Source organism: Thunnus thynnus, chromosome 18, assembly GCF_963924715.1.
Source record: "Thunnus thynnus chromosome 18, fThuThy2.1, whole genome shotgun sequence".
NCBI lineage: Eukaryota > Metazoa > Chordata > Actinopteri > Scombriformes > Scombridae > Thunnus > Thunnus thynnus.
In genome coordinates this window covers 10255703-10270700 of record NC_089534.1, presented here as the reverse complement: position 1 = coordinate 10270700, position 14998 = coordinate 10255703, and the positions used below count along the sequence as shown (strand labels likewise).

The window sequence follows — 14998 nt, the reverse complement described above, 5'->3', positions numbered from 1 at the left end:
TAGGAGGACAAACAATATATTGAACTAACATTACAATACTTCGATCAAGTGTTGGGTCAGATATATCGACCATATTCCTACTCCTTTCACTCTAAACGGTTATATATTAGCATGCTAACATTAGTTTTTCCAGTTAGCTAGTTCAGTTAGCTTCTCCATACTCACACCTGGCATTTACTGGGTGTAATTACTCGGTAACTACTAATTTATGTGTAAGAAATACTTTGTGTAGTGCAACCTGTTTTAATGTAGCGATGCGTAAAACTTCCCCTTAATAGACCACTGGTGCTGGTACAACCGGCTACTGACAGATTCCTCAAGCGCATGTCTCTACTGGTTGCAGCCAGTTGAGGTATGATTTAATGGAATCCTAAATGTACTTAAATGTGCTAACACAAATCCATTTCCACTTTTCTGGCTCAGTCAGAATGACATCAGATGTCATGTCACTAAGGAGCCAAAATTCACACCTCGAGTCAATATCATGACCTTGTTTCACATGAAACTGCACTGTGAAATTAAATGCATGGAGACAGCCATCAAGATAATTTGCAGTTTATGCCTCCTCCTGCGGGGAGAGACTCCTCATGGGAGTCAAGGTTCACGGACATTATTGAACGGCACCAACCTCCAAGAGGAGGCGGGTTTGACCCACGAGCTTAAAAGGTGCGAGCTGGCTCTGAACGCTGACTCACACTGGGCCTGTGATTAAAACACAATATAGATTTTTACACAGGGAAGATTTAGTCCTCTGGGTAGTGGCATAGCCCGGCTCTGACCTTCCTTAAGCAGTCAGAAAACAATTACCCAGCCTCTCCTCCCCAGACAGTGTCAGGGTTAGGGGTGGCGGTGGATTGTAGCGGATTATTACTTTCATAGTGGGATTCAGTTCAAACAGGCTCCAGGGAGGACGAAGGCAGCTCAAGGGCCAGAACATGGGAGGAAGAGAAGGGACGGCTGACTCCTTTTAATTCCCCATCTTTCTCTGTCTTAGTTCCCCCCTCTTCCTCCTTTTATTTTTCTAGTCTGTCTTATATTACTCATGCAATATCTCCACTCACACTCTCTCTTTTTCTCCTCTCTCTTTCTTTCTTCTTGTGTGTGAATGTGTGTTTCACTTCCTGTCATGTGTAAGAGAGAGTGAGGTCGCCTGTGGAGGTAAAATTGGTGAGTTGGAAGCAAAGTGAATTAGAGCTGACTTGACTTGATTCCACTGCGGAGGCACCAGTGACAGTCCTCCCTACAATTAAGTGTGTGTCTGTGTGCAATTAAATCTGCTGTCTATTTGTAACCATGTTTTTGTAAGCAACCTCATGGTGTTTAAGTGGCCACAGTGGCTATGACTGTTTAAGTGGCTGGGTATGAGTGAGCATCCCTCTGTGTGTGGGTCTGTGCGTGTGTGTGAAAGTGTGTGTGTGTGTGTGAGCCTCCTGGGTACTGACCATGTGCATGGCGTCCTGGCGTTGGGGCAGTGAGGACAGCTGGGACTCTGAGTGGTAGAGGGTCATACCCTTCCTCAGGGCACGAAGGTCACCTGGGTTGCACTGCTGGGCACAAATGAGCAAAAAAACAAACACACGGATACAAAAAAAAATAGAGATATGAGTGCAATGTCGACTAAATACACCTAGAGAGCTGCATTACAGAAGGCCAGACAATTCAAATTATTAATCCAAAGCCAAAAATAAGCACATACACACAGACAGGAAGTCATTTCTGTGACTCAAAATCAATGTATTTGCGTCTGTTAGTGAGTAGAGCTAGACCGATATTAGATTTCTGAGGCCGATACTGATATTGCTATTTGAGCGTTTAAAAAAATCCAACAACAATACACTGGCCATGATTTATTTCTTAACATAAACACATAAACATTTTTGATAAGATCCCTTAAATTTGCTTGATTTAATCCAATCAATGTTATTAAGGATTTATGACAAATATGTATTCTGCAGAATGTTTAACAGTTACATTTCTCTATGGTGGATATAATGGAGACACTGTTTTCTAAAATACATGACACATATCTTTGACATTTCTGTACTGCTGTGCTTTTTTTTCCCATGACTTATTGATTGACTTCCTCACGGATACTGGTATTTTGACATTCAGTTAGTATAGGGCCATATATCAGCATGGACGATTTATTGGTCTACCTCTACTGTACATTTGAGTAAAGCTATTTTACAATGACAGTAAATATAAAAGTTAATTTGAACAGCAAACATTAACTGATATCTAAATTATTATAAGTAACTAAGTAAACAGAAAGACATAAAAAAAACTATTTTTAACTTAATTGAGAAAAATGGAAGGTAAAAATACATAAAAATGTTGCCAGTAAAGTTTTTAATTGCTGCAGTTTACAATTTCTTTTTTCATGTTTGCCAACATACGTACATGTTGATACAAATATAACGCGATATCACAAGAAATCACAAATATCGGCCTGCTGATACATCAGTCGGGCTGTGCTTTGTATATTAAGATCTTCAGTGATGGTTCATTAGGAACTCTGTGGCTCTGTCCCCCCTCCTGCACTGGCACCTGCACTCTCATCGTCACTCTGACGACATCGCTTCAAGCACTTCATTTGCCGAGCTGATTTTTATTTGTTGTGGCTTTTTACATAAATGGCACTTCACAGCACTGGCGCTGGATCACGTTGTGCCATCATCGAGGGCCATTACGCAGGGACAGTGTTCCTAAGATTTGTCCTCATTAGCGGCCAAAGACCACTGGTTCCTGGGGGCCGTAACCAGCCTAACTTCTCGCTGTAGGCAGGAACACGGCAACACCACTGTTCCTTATGACATTTCTCATGTCACGCACTAGTGTTCCCTCTGTGCGCAGCTCGCCATGTAAACACACATGATGCCCGGGAGCACTCAAGCTATAAATAACCCAATGAGCTGTGGGTGTGCGTCTAAGAATGCATGGACATTGTGCTGTGTTTGTCTCTGTTATCTCTCTGTGCGTCACACACACACAAACACACACACACACACACAGGTGCACAGTCACATACACAATTTCCACACACACACAAAGCCACAATCTGCATTCCCCTTGTCTTCTCTGTCTTTTGATACCCCCCCCCTCCCCCCTCCTATTCTTCTCTCCAGCTCAGTATCCTGTTGGTGTTCCTCTAACCTTTCCCAATCCTTCCCTTGGCACTTCCTGATCTATCCTTTGGGTTTCCATATTCATGCCCTCAATTCTGTACCTTGGCTAGCATCTCTTTGTCATTTCTCCAGGCTTAGAGTGTGTCACAAAATGTCATATCCGGTGGACTGAAATAAACAATTCATGACCTGAGCACATCTATCGACTGGATGAAAAGAGCTGGTTTGATCAGTAACATATCAGAGTTTTCCAACAAGATTTCCATCATCTAACTAGGACTTTTTTTTTTTCCATCTTTAGTTTAGCTTTACAAACAAACCAACACACGTCTCAAAACTTGACCTCCCTCCCTGAGTTGACCTTGACCACTGAGACCAACAAAGCTATTTGTTTGCCAGACAGCTGGGGACAGTTGGCCCTCTGTGGTCTTCTTGGCTAAAACTCGGACTCCTCCGTCTCTCCATCCATCACGGTGTTCTTGGTGCTGACAGGGAGAAGCTGTGGACGTCGCGCATCATTTCCTGTTTGAGTTATGAGGGGCAGGGGTGATGCCGCCTTGACAAAAGGGTAGAGAGGATAGCAGCGTGCACCTTGAGCGCCATAATTTAATGGAATGAAGAACTGAATCGGTGCTGACATTGGGTAGTCTCCCATGGCAACCCATTTCAGTGCTATATTAACTTTTTATTCCATATTAACCTTTCCTGCAAGTAAACAGTTTATACAGAGTGTTTTAAGTTCTTAGCAAGATTTAATTTGCAGATGTCAATTACCCAGAACATGCAAATACATCTTCCAATTTCTCAAGTCAATAAATCAGTCATATAATAACTCTGTCAAAGAATGAGTCATAATTCATTAACCTCTGTCATCATTCAAGTCCACAGGACCCTACTTCAGTCCACACTCTCACAAAATGAGTTAAATTATCCAGCAGTTAACAAATGGAGTGTCATCTGAATCTGTCATATAAATCATTAAATTCTCAGAGTCACACTGAGCATTTAATTGTTAATGATAAAGTGAGGCGGTGAGCATGTAGTGAAAGCCACAGAGTGCCTCGCACTTCAGGGACTTAAGAGAGATAAGTAACGGTTGAAAGACACGGGAGATCCGAGTGGGAGAAAAGTTAACGAGAAAATCGTATCATGGATGTTTGGGTCGAAGTGTGAGCGTTGAGCAATGAGCACACCTGTTTTCCTCATTGTGGGTACACCTGTGCTGTGTAGGCGCTTGTTAATATCCACCGTGGGACAACGTTGTCAACCCCCTACTCCCTTTAGTAGTGTAAAAATCCTTCAGCCAATTTGGTTTCGAGGGTCAACATTCCTGTGATAAGAGGCTATTGTTCCCTCAGCTCAACACAAGTTTCACTGGGCCAGTTTCATAACACAGGAAGTTAGGTAATAAGTCTATTTAGGCAAGTAGTCCATTGTAACAATTCCACCTGCTCAGTAAGTAGGCTATTGCGTAAGAGTCAAACTAAATACTAAACTACAGAAAAGCTCAATGGGCTCATGTTATCATTACAAATATTACATTTTCAAGGAAAGCAAACAACCATCAAGATAGTATATTTTAACTTCAAACATTCCTGCATTCTTCAGTTGCACTCATACACCAGTTGTCGGCATGCATAATGGATGCCTGGGTCTACCTGTATCGCCCCGGTATCCTAAATTATTCAGCCCACCAGACGTCCCGACAAGCTAGGACAAGCGTGTGTCATTTATGCACCAAAGCACAATGTAGCATTCATTCACCTAGGGTACCTTATGCCAAACATTTACTGTGCTGTGCCAAAATGCTCCAAGGACAGGAAAAGGCTTTCTTGCCAAAACAGGCCACATACAAGCAGGGCCACCTGTGTTTATTCATCAGCATAGCATGCTAGCAGCGCAAAAAGGGGCCAAAAAACAGGATTGGACACATAAGCAATACTTTTACAAAGTAATGCAATCAAATCCTTTTCTCTTCATAACACTAACACTGTGTCAGACAGGTGATTTTGTTCTATAGTAATGTTTGAGGCTTCACTTTGTTTGAACTGCACTGTATTACACCAAATACCTGAATATGGCCTTAAAGAAATAGTGCAACCTTTTGGGAGTAACACTAATTCTCTTTCATGCTGAGAGTTAGATGATTGATATCACTTTCATATCTATACTAGTAGTAAGCTACAGACAGCAGCCGGTTAGCTTAGCTTAGCATAAAAACTGGAAACAAGAAGAAACAGCTAGCCTGGCTCTGTCCAAAAGTATCAGCATCTCTAAGCTCACTAGTTAACTTATTATATCTTGTGTGTTTAATCTGTACAAAAAACAAAGTGAAAAAAGTTTTTTTATAGGGGGGTTATGTGGGGGACTGTTTCTTGACTGGGTGCAATGACTTGCTGGACTCCACCAAAACATGTAATTTTTAAACTTCAGTTTTTGTCCGGACTAAACAAGATAAAAAAAATGTTAATTAGTGAGCTTTATAGGTGCTGGGAGGCCTTTGCACACAGTCAGGTTAATCGTTTATTTTTGTGCTGAGCTAAGCTAACAGTCTTCTGGCTGGAGTTTCATATTTATTGTACAGCTATGAGAGTGGTATTGATCTTCTCATGTATCTCTAGGCAAGGAAGTTAATAAGCTTATTTCCAAAATGTCTAATTTTTTTCTTTAAACAGTACCATAGAGTTGACTCAGCACCTGCCTGAAAGTGTCAGCATAAACTAAACATGATACTGTTTGTTACTGCAACAGAGTGCATTACATTGTACAGGAGTTGCTTTTATTGTGTCCACCCTCAGTTTAAGAGAAAGCAACAAGCTCAAAGCTTTGAAAAGTCCCACCACCAGACAGATAAAAGAGTGAAAAGGCAAAAAAGGGCTCGACCAACTGACCAGCAGAGGAGCGTTTCAGAAGAGCTGACAAACAGTGGCATTTAAGAAAGTTACCTTTTTCATCTGTATCTGTGATAAGCTATACCGGCTATAAGCCTAGGGAGAGAAAAACATAATAGTGTAATGGTTCATTATTTCATTATTGTCTAATTGGAGCCATTAACAACCAGGATAGCAACTGTATGCTCCATAAAAGATGAAGATATTGTAAAAAAAAAACAACTTTTCAGCTTCTATAGTCATGGTCAGTCCACATTTTATTACATTTTCTATTAGTCACAACTGTTTTATATTTTGCAGTATTCAATGCACAAGTGTTAAAGTTAAAGTTCTATTACTGCAAAAACATACTCATCCCAACATAAAAAAAAAAGAAACATCATCCCCTCATTGTGAACAAGGACTATTAGTCGACTTTAAGAGGCAGGTTAATATTATATGTCTTTAAGTAACACTGCTGTGAGACAGAGTAGCACCTAATTGCAGCACTTAAGCGCTAATTATGAGGATCATTTAGGTTTCGTATCAGTGATTCCAGCCTACACCAGTGCCTAGATATAGTAAATCTGGTGGGAGATAATTGGGGGGAAAAGGAATTACTATAAAAAAAAAAAAAAAGAATAAAGGCTTCAAATCAAAAAAGCTGTTTAAGCTGTGAAACTGCAACTCGACTGTGTGCAAGTCTGACTTGCATTCAGATGAGTTGCATCATAAAACGTGACGTTAAAACAGAAAGATAAACGGTAAGTGTATGAGGATTTACCAATAATTCACTATTTGATCCCTCTCACGCTTTATGTAACACACACCTCTGCTGACTGACATGTGACCTCCTGTTGAACCAGAAATCCACCTCCCCCCCCCCCTCCTCCTCCTCCTCCTCACATTCCCACCTCCACTCCTTCCTTCAACCCCTTCATCCTCCAAATTTAGGAGAAGCCAGAACAAGGTTAACTTTGGGAGAACTGCTTTACTCTGTCACTGTCACTTAATGCCTCCTTCCCCTCCTTTTTCTCCTCTCATCTCTCCTCCGCTCCCGCAGTTCGCCGAAGGGGCTAACATCACTGCTCGCTACTGAAGCTTACTGACTCCCCATGAATTAAACATGGATAAACATACTCTCCAACTAACAGGCAGGCTGTTGTGAGGGGGCGGCTTCACAGATGCATCGGGCACAACACTTTATCTCATCCCAGCTGCCGATCACATGTTTTGGGATGGATTAAAAAGTTGCACAAGAGGGGGTTTAGTGAGTTCAAATGATACTGGACTGGGCAAGTAGTGCCACTCACACATGTGTAAGTGACAGGAAGAGAGAGAGACGTTAAGTGTGTGCACCTCACCTGAGAGAGAAGCTTATTGTTGTCGTCCTCCAGGATCCGCACTTTAGTCTCCAGCTGCCTGATGTAGTTGGAGGAGGAATCTGGAGAAGAGATGGAGAAGAAAAGAGGGGAGGAGAAGAGATTAGCATTTCAAAGACCTCAAGCGGAAAACAGGCAGGCAGGGCCACTGGAGCAAAAGGACCGCATAGAGCTCCGATGGTTGCTGTGCACTTTGAGAGCCCCAAAAAGTCCTGGAGGAAGTGAATTCTCCTGTGGAGGGCTTTCAGATCATGGTTAATGTCTTCAAGGATAGGTTCACAATTTTTCAAGTCTGTCCTAAAACAACAGTCAGGTGCCTGAATGAACATTGAAAGAGGTTTTCCTCGCTGTAATCATTCCTCTTGTTCATACTGGCTATTAAAAGATCCCCTTTAATTTAAGTGATGGGAGCCAAAATCCACAGTGTGTCCACACAGTCATTTTGTGCAAAAATGCATTTAAATGTTTATCTGAAGCTTGTATGAGGCTGCGGCAGTCTGAGTTAGTCATATTAAGTGGATATCTGCCACATTTACAGTCTTTTTAGCATGAGATTCCCTCTTTGTGTTTCCTCGGAAAGTGTTTCCCTGTTGAGCTGCAGTGGAAGTATAGTAACAAAAAGAGGGACTTTGGCACTAAAAAGACTGTAATGTTGAAAGATATCTACTTCATTTGACTAATCGAGAATGGCTGCAGCTTCATATTAGCTTCAGATAAACTTTTAAACACATTTTTGTACAGAAGGAGGACTGCGGATTTTAGCCTCCATCACTTACATTGTAAGTGCATTATGAAGGGATCTTCTAATGGCCAATATGAACAGGAGAAATGATTACGGCAAGAAAAACCCATTTTAATGTTCATTTGAGCTCCTGACTCTTGTTTTAAGAAAGACTTGAAAAACTGTACCCATCCCTCAAGTTGAAATATGTGCAATATTTGGCTCTTCTATTGAACAGCGATCTTCTGCTTTGAAACTACATTGAAGTATATGATGTATATTTTGCGACACAAAAACAAGGAGGTTGAATTTGATGGTTTCTTGTAGAAGGGCTTGTTATGAATCAGCATACTGGACCACAGGTTTGAATTTCTGACTGTCTGAGTCTCAGCAGGGCAATGAGAAGCCTTGTATGAGCTTGAAACAATTAATCCTGACAGGTAACAAAGGGTAACATGTATCAGAGAAATAATTTAAGTAGGGCTGCAATTATTGCTTTCAATATTGATGAATTGATTATTTTTTCAGATTAATCCTTTATTTTTGTCTTTAAAAAAAGTCACAAAAACAGTGAAAACATACTCATTACAACTTCCCAGAAGAAGAAGCCCAGAGTTACATCTTCAAATTGCTCATTTTGTCCAACAAACAGTCAAAAACCCGATTTAATTAACCAAATTAATTGTCTCTGGATTGACTAATGGATTAATCACCAAACTGTTAAAACTCCAAATTTAAAACTTATTGGCTTTTAGCAAAACTGTAACTACTTCTAGTGTTATTCTGCAGATCCTTCTACCATCCACTCAGCCGTCTATGTATATATATATAGCGCCTTGTGAAAAGTCCTCATGTGCTTAAAAAAACTAGTTGTAAATTGATGTCAAGGGTCAAGCACTGGGCGTTCCCACCCACATTAGCAGTGTTTGACCTGACTTTCCAACCCCTTTACTTAACTGGGGTCATTTCCCAGTTTGGCTCACATTCTCCTGCTCAGTGTGAAACAGACATCAATTCCATATTTGAGATTTGTCACAAAACTGTCTCTACACCTGACAAACAAGTGTGATTGAGGCCTATAACATTGTTGATTGTGGAAAAAAAAGCAGCAGAATCAAGGTTTCTGGAGGGCTGGGCTGGATGGGGGGTGATGTTATTTGACTAAAACTATGCATTTTCACATAATTTTACAATATTTATTAAAGAGGTTGTAATTTTTCACAGTACACTCAGACATCGGCAAGAATAAAAATGAAAAAGATATGCTCACTGATGAACTAAGCGCTACATCCTGAAGTAATCCTTCACATTTTTGTGAGTGATCACACTGTGCACCTTAAAAATAATAAGCACAATTTTGTTTGGCATAAAGTGAAGGGATTTTCTAATCCTCCCATAGTCAGGGTGTAGCTACTAGCCAGCTGTAGGGACGGGTGTGGTTAGACTTGTATCTCTATCTCATAATCAGTCCAGTTCTTCATCAATACCGTTAGTGGTTCTTTTTCATTACTAAAGAATTGATTAGATTATTATTTTTTAAAAAATCACTGAATATCTCACTGGAAAGAAATCTAACTTGTCAATAAAATAAATAATTTTCCTGACATCAAAATACTGAGTGAGGTTTAGAGGTTTAGTCCTTCATCCTGTCCTCTGTCCTCCTTCCTCTGCTTCACTGCTGCAGGTACAGTACTGCTGGTAGAGAGGAGAAGGGCTGGTTTGGGAGGGGGGCTGCTGTCTCAGCCTGTAGCTACGTTTACAAGAATTTGACCGGTTTTAATATACGTTGCAAACTAAGATGAACAGTTAAGCTACAGACAGACAGCTTTCGTTTTAGCTTGTTCATAAGGATTCGCTGTTATCTTAATCAGTGTGCTGTTGTTGTGTAAAACATACCAGTGGTGGATGGGAGACAAAGCAGTTGAAAAATACTACATCACTTTTCTACATGTTTATGCTTGTTGAACAGGTGGTTTGATAAAGTACTTATTGGCTTTTTATTCATGAGGCTTTTATTGTGATTACAGTAACAAGCATAGAGTTGTTATCAACTCGAGTGAAACGTGTGTGTGTGTGTGTGTGTGTGTGTGTGTAGTGGAGCTGCGCTTGGTCAAACACATAGCGCAGGCGAGAGGACAGAGAAGCTAGCGCGACTATAAAGTTTTTTTCTGTTCAAGGCGCTGTGAAAAAAAAACACTTAGGCGCTGTGCCTAAGTCTTATAATGGTAGGGAAAACCCTGGAATCAACTCTATTGAGTTCAAACCAGGGACAGGAGCTGTGTGAAGTTTGTCTCAGTAGGTGGCACAGAGCCTGTTATCTAAAAAGGAATGTTTAATTTACAGTGCGAGATCAAAGCCGAGTTGTGCAGAGGAGCTGCACTCAGCAACTAGTCGGCAACTAGTCAGGAGCACACCACCGCGCACACAGCTTTACTTTATTTTGTTTTCTAAGTGGAAGTACAGAGAGAGAGAGGCAGAGAGTGGAGACGTTGATGGAGAAATGGAAACAAAGCCGGCAGGGGAGGTTTTCTGATGAAAAACGATGGGTGGAGTAAGATGCAGATGAGAAGTCACTGCTGTAGGGGACTGCACACACACACCTACTCACAAACACACACACACACACACACACAAAATCATAACATGTTGCATCAGTGAGGTAATGCTGACCTTGGTTTGTTATGTATAACTGAAATGTTATTAAAACTATTAGCCTACCTGGTTAATCTGCACTGTGCAACCAGGGGGTGCTATTCTGCACAGACCCACTATTAAACACAAAACACACACACACACACACACACACACACACACACACACACACACACACACACACACAGTGGCAAACTGAATTCCACAGATAACAGTTACACCCTTGTTTTACCCAGGTGAACATGTGTTTACAAGTGTTAACATGTACCTAAGTAAGCAGGTTTTCGTCGCCTCTCTGCAGTAACTTGTATTATCCAACATAATGTAAATCAAAAAAACACTGTTTGCATTATCGGGGGAAAGAATTATAGAAACTAGGTTAACATAGCTGCATTTCTGTTGAAGAATGATGTCTTAAAGGGGTTTTTAAACAACACTGTGTCAAAAATAATTACTTACACTAAATATGACATTAAGATAATTGGGAGCCACTCCCTCCTTGACTCATCCCTCGCTTCTCTTTCTGTTTGAACACATGCCTCTGCTGTAACTTCTCCACCTGTTCACTGTAAACAAGACATAAATACATAAGCTAAGCTCCCAAAAACTTGCAATTCCTTTAAAAAAAAAAAAAAAAAGCTCATGACCTCCACTAGTGGTTCTTTGTTTTCTGCTGTGCTGCAAACACCCTATCCCCATCTGTCCCTCACAGCTCATCTTGCTTTCACTTTTATATTTGACACTTTTAGTGCCACTTGGATTGAAGCACGTCTCTCCACCCGAAAAAGGCAAATGAGAACAACTGCAAAACTGAAACCGCGTGAGATGTTTGACATGTTACAGGGAAAAAAAACATGTAACCACAGTATTTTTAAAAAGATCTGCATAAATCTGCACACTAATATTCCACTATTATTCCGAATTTGATACAGCATATTCTGAATGTAGCATTTTCTGATTAAGACATGTGGGATATACTGGTATTATTCTGGTTTTAGGAGCATTCTTTGGACAATTGGGGATTTTATTGCAGTTTGCGACACATGACCCTCTTGCCTGTTTACCCCTGTGCAGGCAAAACGACATATACCGGAGCAGGAAGGCGGATGGGGAACAGGAACGAGGGGAGAGTGGAGAGCTGTTCAGGGGCGGGCTGGAAAAGCAGAGAGCGTGCCTTCTCCACGACGGGGACAGAGGGGATTGGTTATTATCCTGACATGCACCCATGGACTGACAGTGACGACTCAAAAAACACTCAGCAGTGTTGTAAACATCATGGGACAACCTAGATACTGGATGTGCCTGTAACTATAAATTTATAATATCAGTCATATCAGTATCACTCAGGCGGTAGCTCACGAATGTTTTTCACCTCGCTGGTTTCTCGAGATCTTTTGATTCCTGTTACCACTGCAGGCAGGAGAGGGAAACCCTGAAAACCCTCTGCGTGTAAAACGGGAATATTAGTGGAATATCCATTTTCATTAACCGTGTAAACAGCTTAGTAGGACTATAAGAATAAGGGCAAAAACCAAAAATACTTTGCGCATGTGAACGTCGTCACCGTGTGCTCTCTCAGTACCAAGCCTGTCCTCTCACCTCATTAGCATCAGTCCAAATGCTCTGTATCATTAATATAATTGAAACATGTCAGCCATAGTTTAAAAATATGGTAGCGGATGCTGAGAAATCTGATTACTGCCTTAACTAGATTTCTCCCAGCAACTTGGTTACATGTCTAACGTCTATTTTAGATTGAGTTAAAGAAATGAACCAATTTATGATGCTGCAAAAAATAGCAATAAAAAGATTATGCTGATTTTCTCCCAAACCCGGCATTAAATCTTTTTCAAAACGCACAATACTGCTCTCTTTCTCCAGACCTGACAGTAGACAAGAGTGCGTTGCCCCAGCTGGGTCTTCAGGCCTATTTATGTTCAGCCCCTTGACTTTTAGGAGGGGCGGTGCAGACAGTGCTGTCAGTTGGCTGGTTAGAGAAGAGGCTGCAGTAGCCAGAGCTGGTAATCCTCTCTTTCTGCCTTGTGACCCTCTAATCTGGATTCATCTGCTGGCCTGATCTGCAGCCAGATCTCAAGCCGATTAGGATGAAGGTTCCTCAGGCTTCAGTCATCACCAGCACAAACAACAAAAGAGAGAAGGCTCAGAAAGAGGGTGGAGGATGGAAAATGAATGTGTGTTGCTTCCCCCCCCACGCCCCCCCCCTCTCTGCTTTGTATATTTAGATTACTTACAGAGATTGAGATCTCGCCATCGGTAATCCAATAAACTCAAAAGTCATCTGAGTCTGTCAGGCTTATTTTTATCTCCTTAGAACAAATTAAACAAAAATTCAGATGAGCAATATGTTGCTCAGACATATTTGACTAGAGGAACCCAGAGTTGGCCTAAATTGAGTAGTCCCACAGCCAGGAGCAGTCTGAGAAGCTTCAGATACCACAGCACCATCTCTCCCTTTCACTCCCCATCTATAAGCCTTTGATGTGTTATAGGGGGTTACATTAAATCTCAGAGCACATCACTTCAGCATCACACATGGCATGATTAAGTGGTCCTGCTTAAATATGTGCTGATCTGCCGTGGGAACATTCACAGGAACACACATCACGCACAAAATGCCTCAACACCTCCCTATACACACACACACACACACACACACACACACACACACACACAGACAGTACACATGCATGCTGCATGCACATAGCCGCAGGGATCTGCTGGGAGAATCCAGCCGTCCCCCTCTCTTTAACACCCGGCTCCAGAGAGCCATGCTGGTGGGAGAGGGGGTCAGGCAATTAAAGCGTTCCCTGTCTCCCTCACCACTCCTCCATCCTTTTATCCCTCCATCCCTCCGGCTCACATCCTCTTCTCACCGCTGTTCCACAGGGCCGGAGGTAAAGCTACAGATCATACAGGGATCGCATAGCCGAACCTAAATAATTATTCTGCAAAACTCAGCTCGCCATCTACTCTTTTATACACAACAGGCACCGAGGGATAGGCCGTTATTATTTATGCATAGCCTGAATGTGATCTTAAGAGCCAATAAAGTGAGTGCAAGGCACTGTGAAGAAGTAGGAAAGTAAAAATGCCCAACTAAGCAGTAAACAATAAAGAGAAGCAGAGAGTCCTTACAATGCACAAGTAAGCCATTTTTTACCTCGGCACAAGTGTTGGTCACCCAATAAACTGAGCTGATGTATCTTAATGTGAGAGCATGTGTGTGTCTGTGTGCGCGCCTAAGACAAAAGGTGACAGTGGCGCGAGTCCGTCCCCCTCTCTGCACGTCATTTTGAATCACGTCAGTGCCACTGTGACCCACTTCCAGCAGCCACTCCCTCCTTAACTCTGCTCCACTCCCTCATCCCCCGCTTGTCTTTCTGTTTGAACACATCCCTCTGCTGTAACTTCTCCACCCATTGTCTTTCTGTTTTTTGTTAACAATACATAAGTGTACAGATTTTTGTGAGACACTGGTCGAATGAGTCTCTTAATGATGAGAAAATGAACGCCAAAAACTTGTGTCGTATTAATTTCTCATCACTTTTACTCAGCAAGTTAAACTAAATGTGAGCTAAGCTCCCAAAAACTTGCAATTCCTTTAAAAAAAAAAAAGGTCATGACCTCCACTTGTGGTTCTTTGTTTTTTTGCTGTGCTGCAAACACCCTATCCCCATCTGTCCCTCACAGCTCATCTTGCTTCACTTTTATATTTGACGCTTTTAGTGCCACTTGGATGGAGGCACGTCTCTCCACCCGAAACACAAATGAAAACAACTGCGAAAGCTAAAACTGCGTGAGACGTTTGATGTGTTATAGAGGAAAAACATGTAACCACAGTATTTTTTAAAAGATCTGCATAATAAGCCAGAGAGAGTTCATTCATGACTTTGGAAAATAATCCCAAATCAAGGTCCACTTGCTACCACGCAATCATCAAGTTTGCAATCATTTTCGTTACAGTTACATTACCATCGCACAGCCATGCGGTTTAACTGCGGAGTGATTTGAAAAGTCTGCACCGAATTGCCTCATAATGGTAATGCAACACTTACAGTAAATGATGTGAATAGACAAATACTGTATGCAAATTAATGGAAAACCAGTGGTTAACCAAAAGCAGAAGCAGCTTGGTTTGCAAAATGGTTGATTTGTGTTCTAAAGCAAATTGTATTCATAGTAAATGGGCTAAAACATGAAAAACCACTTTAAGGGCTTGGTTTTAGA

The 14998-nt window shown here is 41.5% G+C and overlaps 1 protein-coding gene across 4 annotated transcripts in view; it reads right to left on the bottom strand.

Annotated features, from left to right (window-relative positions):
- Window positions 1-14998, bottom strand: part of ccdc85cb (coiled-coil domain containing 85C, b) — a 50746-nt gene that overhangs the window by 7880 nt on the left and 27868 nt on the right. The window contains exons 2-4 of one of the 4 annotated variants that reach the window (XM_067571604.1): window positions 7360-7439; window positions 6071-6112; window positions 1443-1547 (exon numbers count right to left, since the gene is read on the bottom strand). In XM_067571604.1, coding sequence (XP_067427705.1) covers window positions 1443-1547; window positions 6071-6112; window positions 7360-7439 — 227 coding nt within the window. The remainder of the gene's footprint in view (window positions 1-1442; window positions 1548-6070; window positions 6113-7359; window positions 7440-14998) is intronic. The other 3 variants (XM_067571605.1, XM_067571606.1, XM_067571607.1) reach the window with 3 other exon arrangements.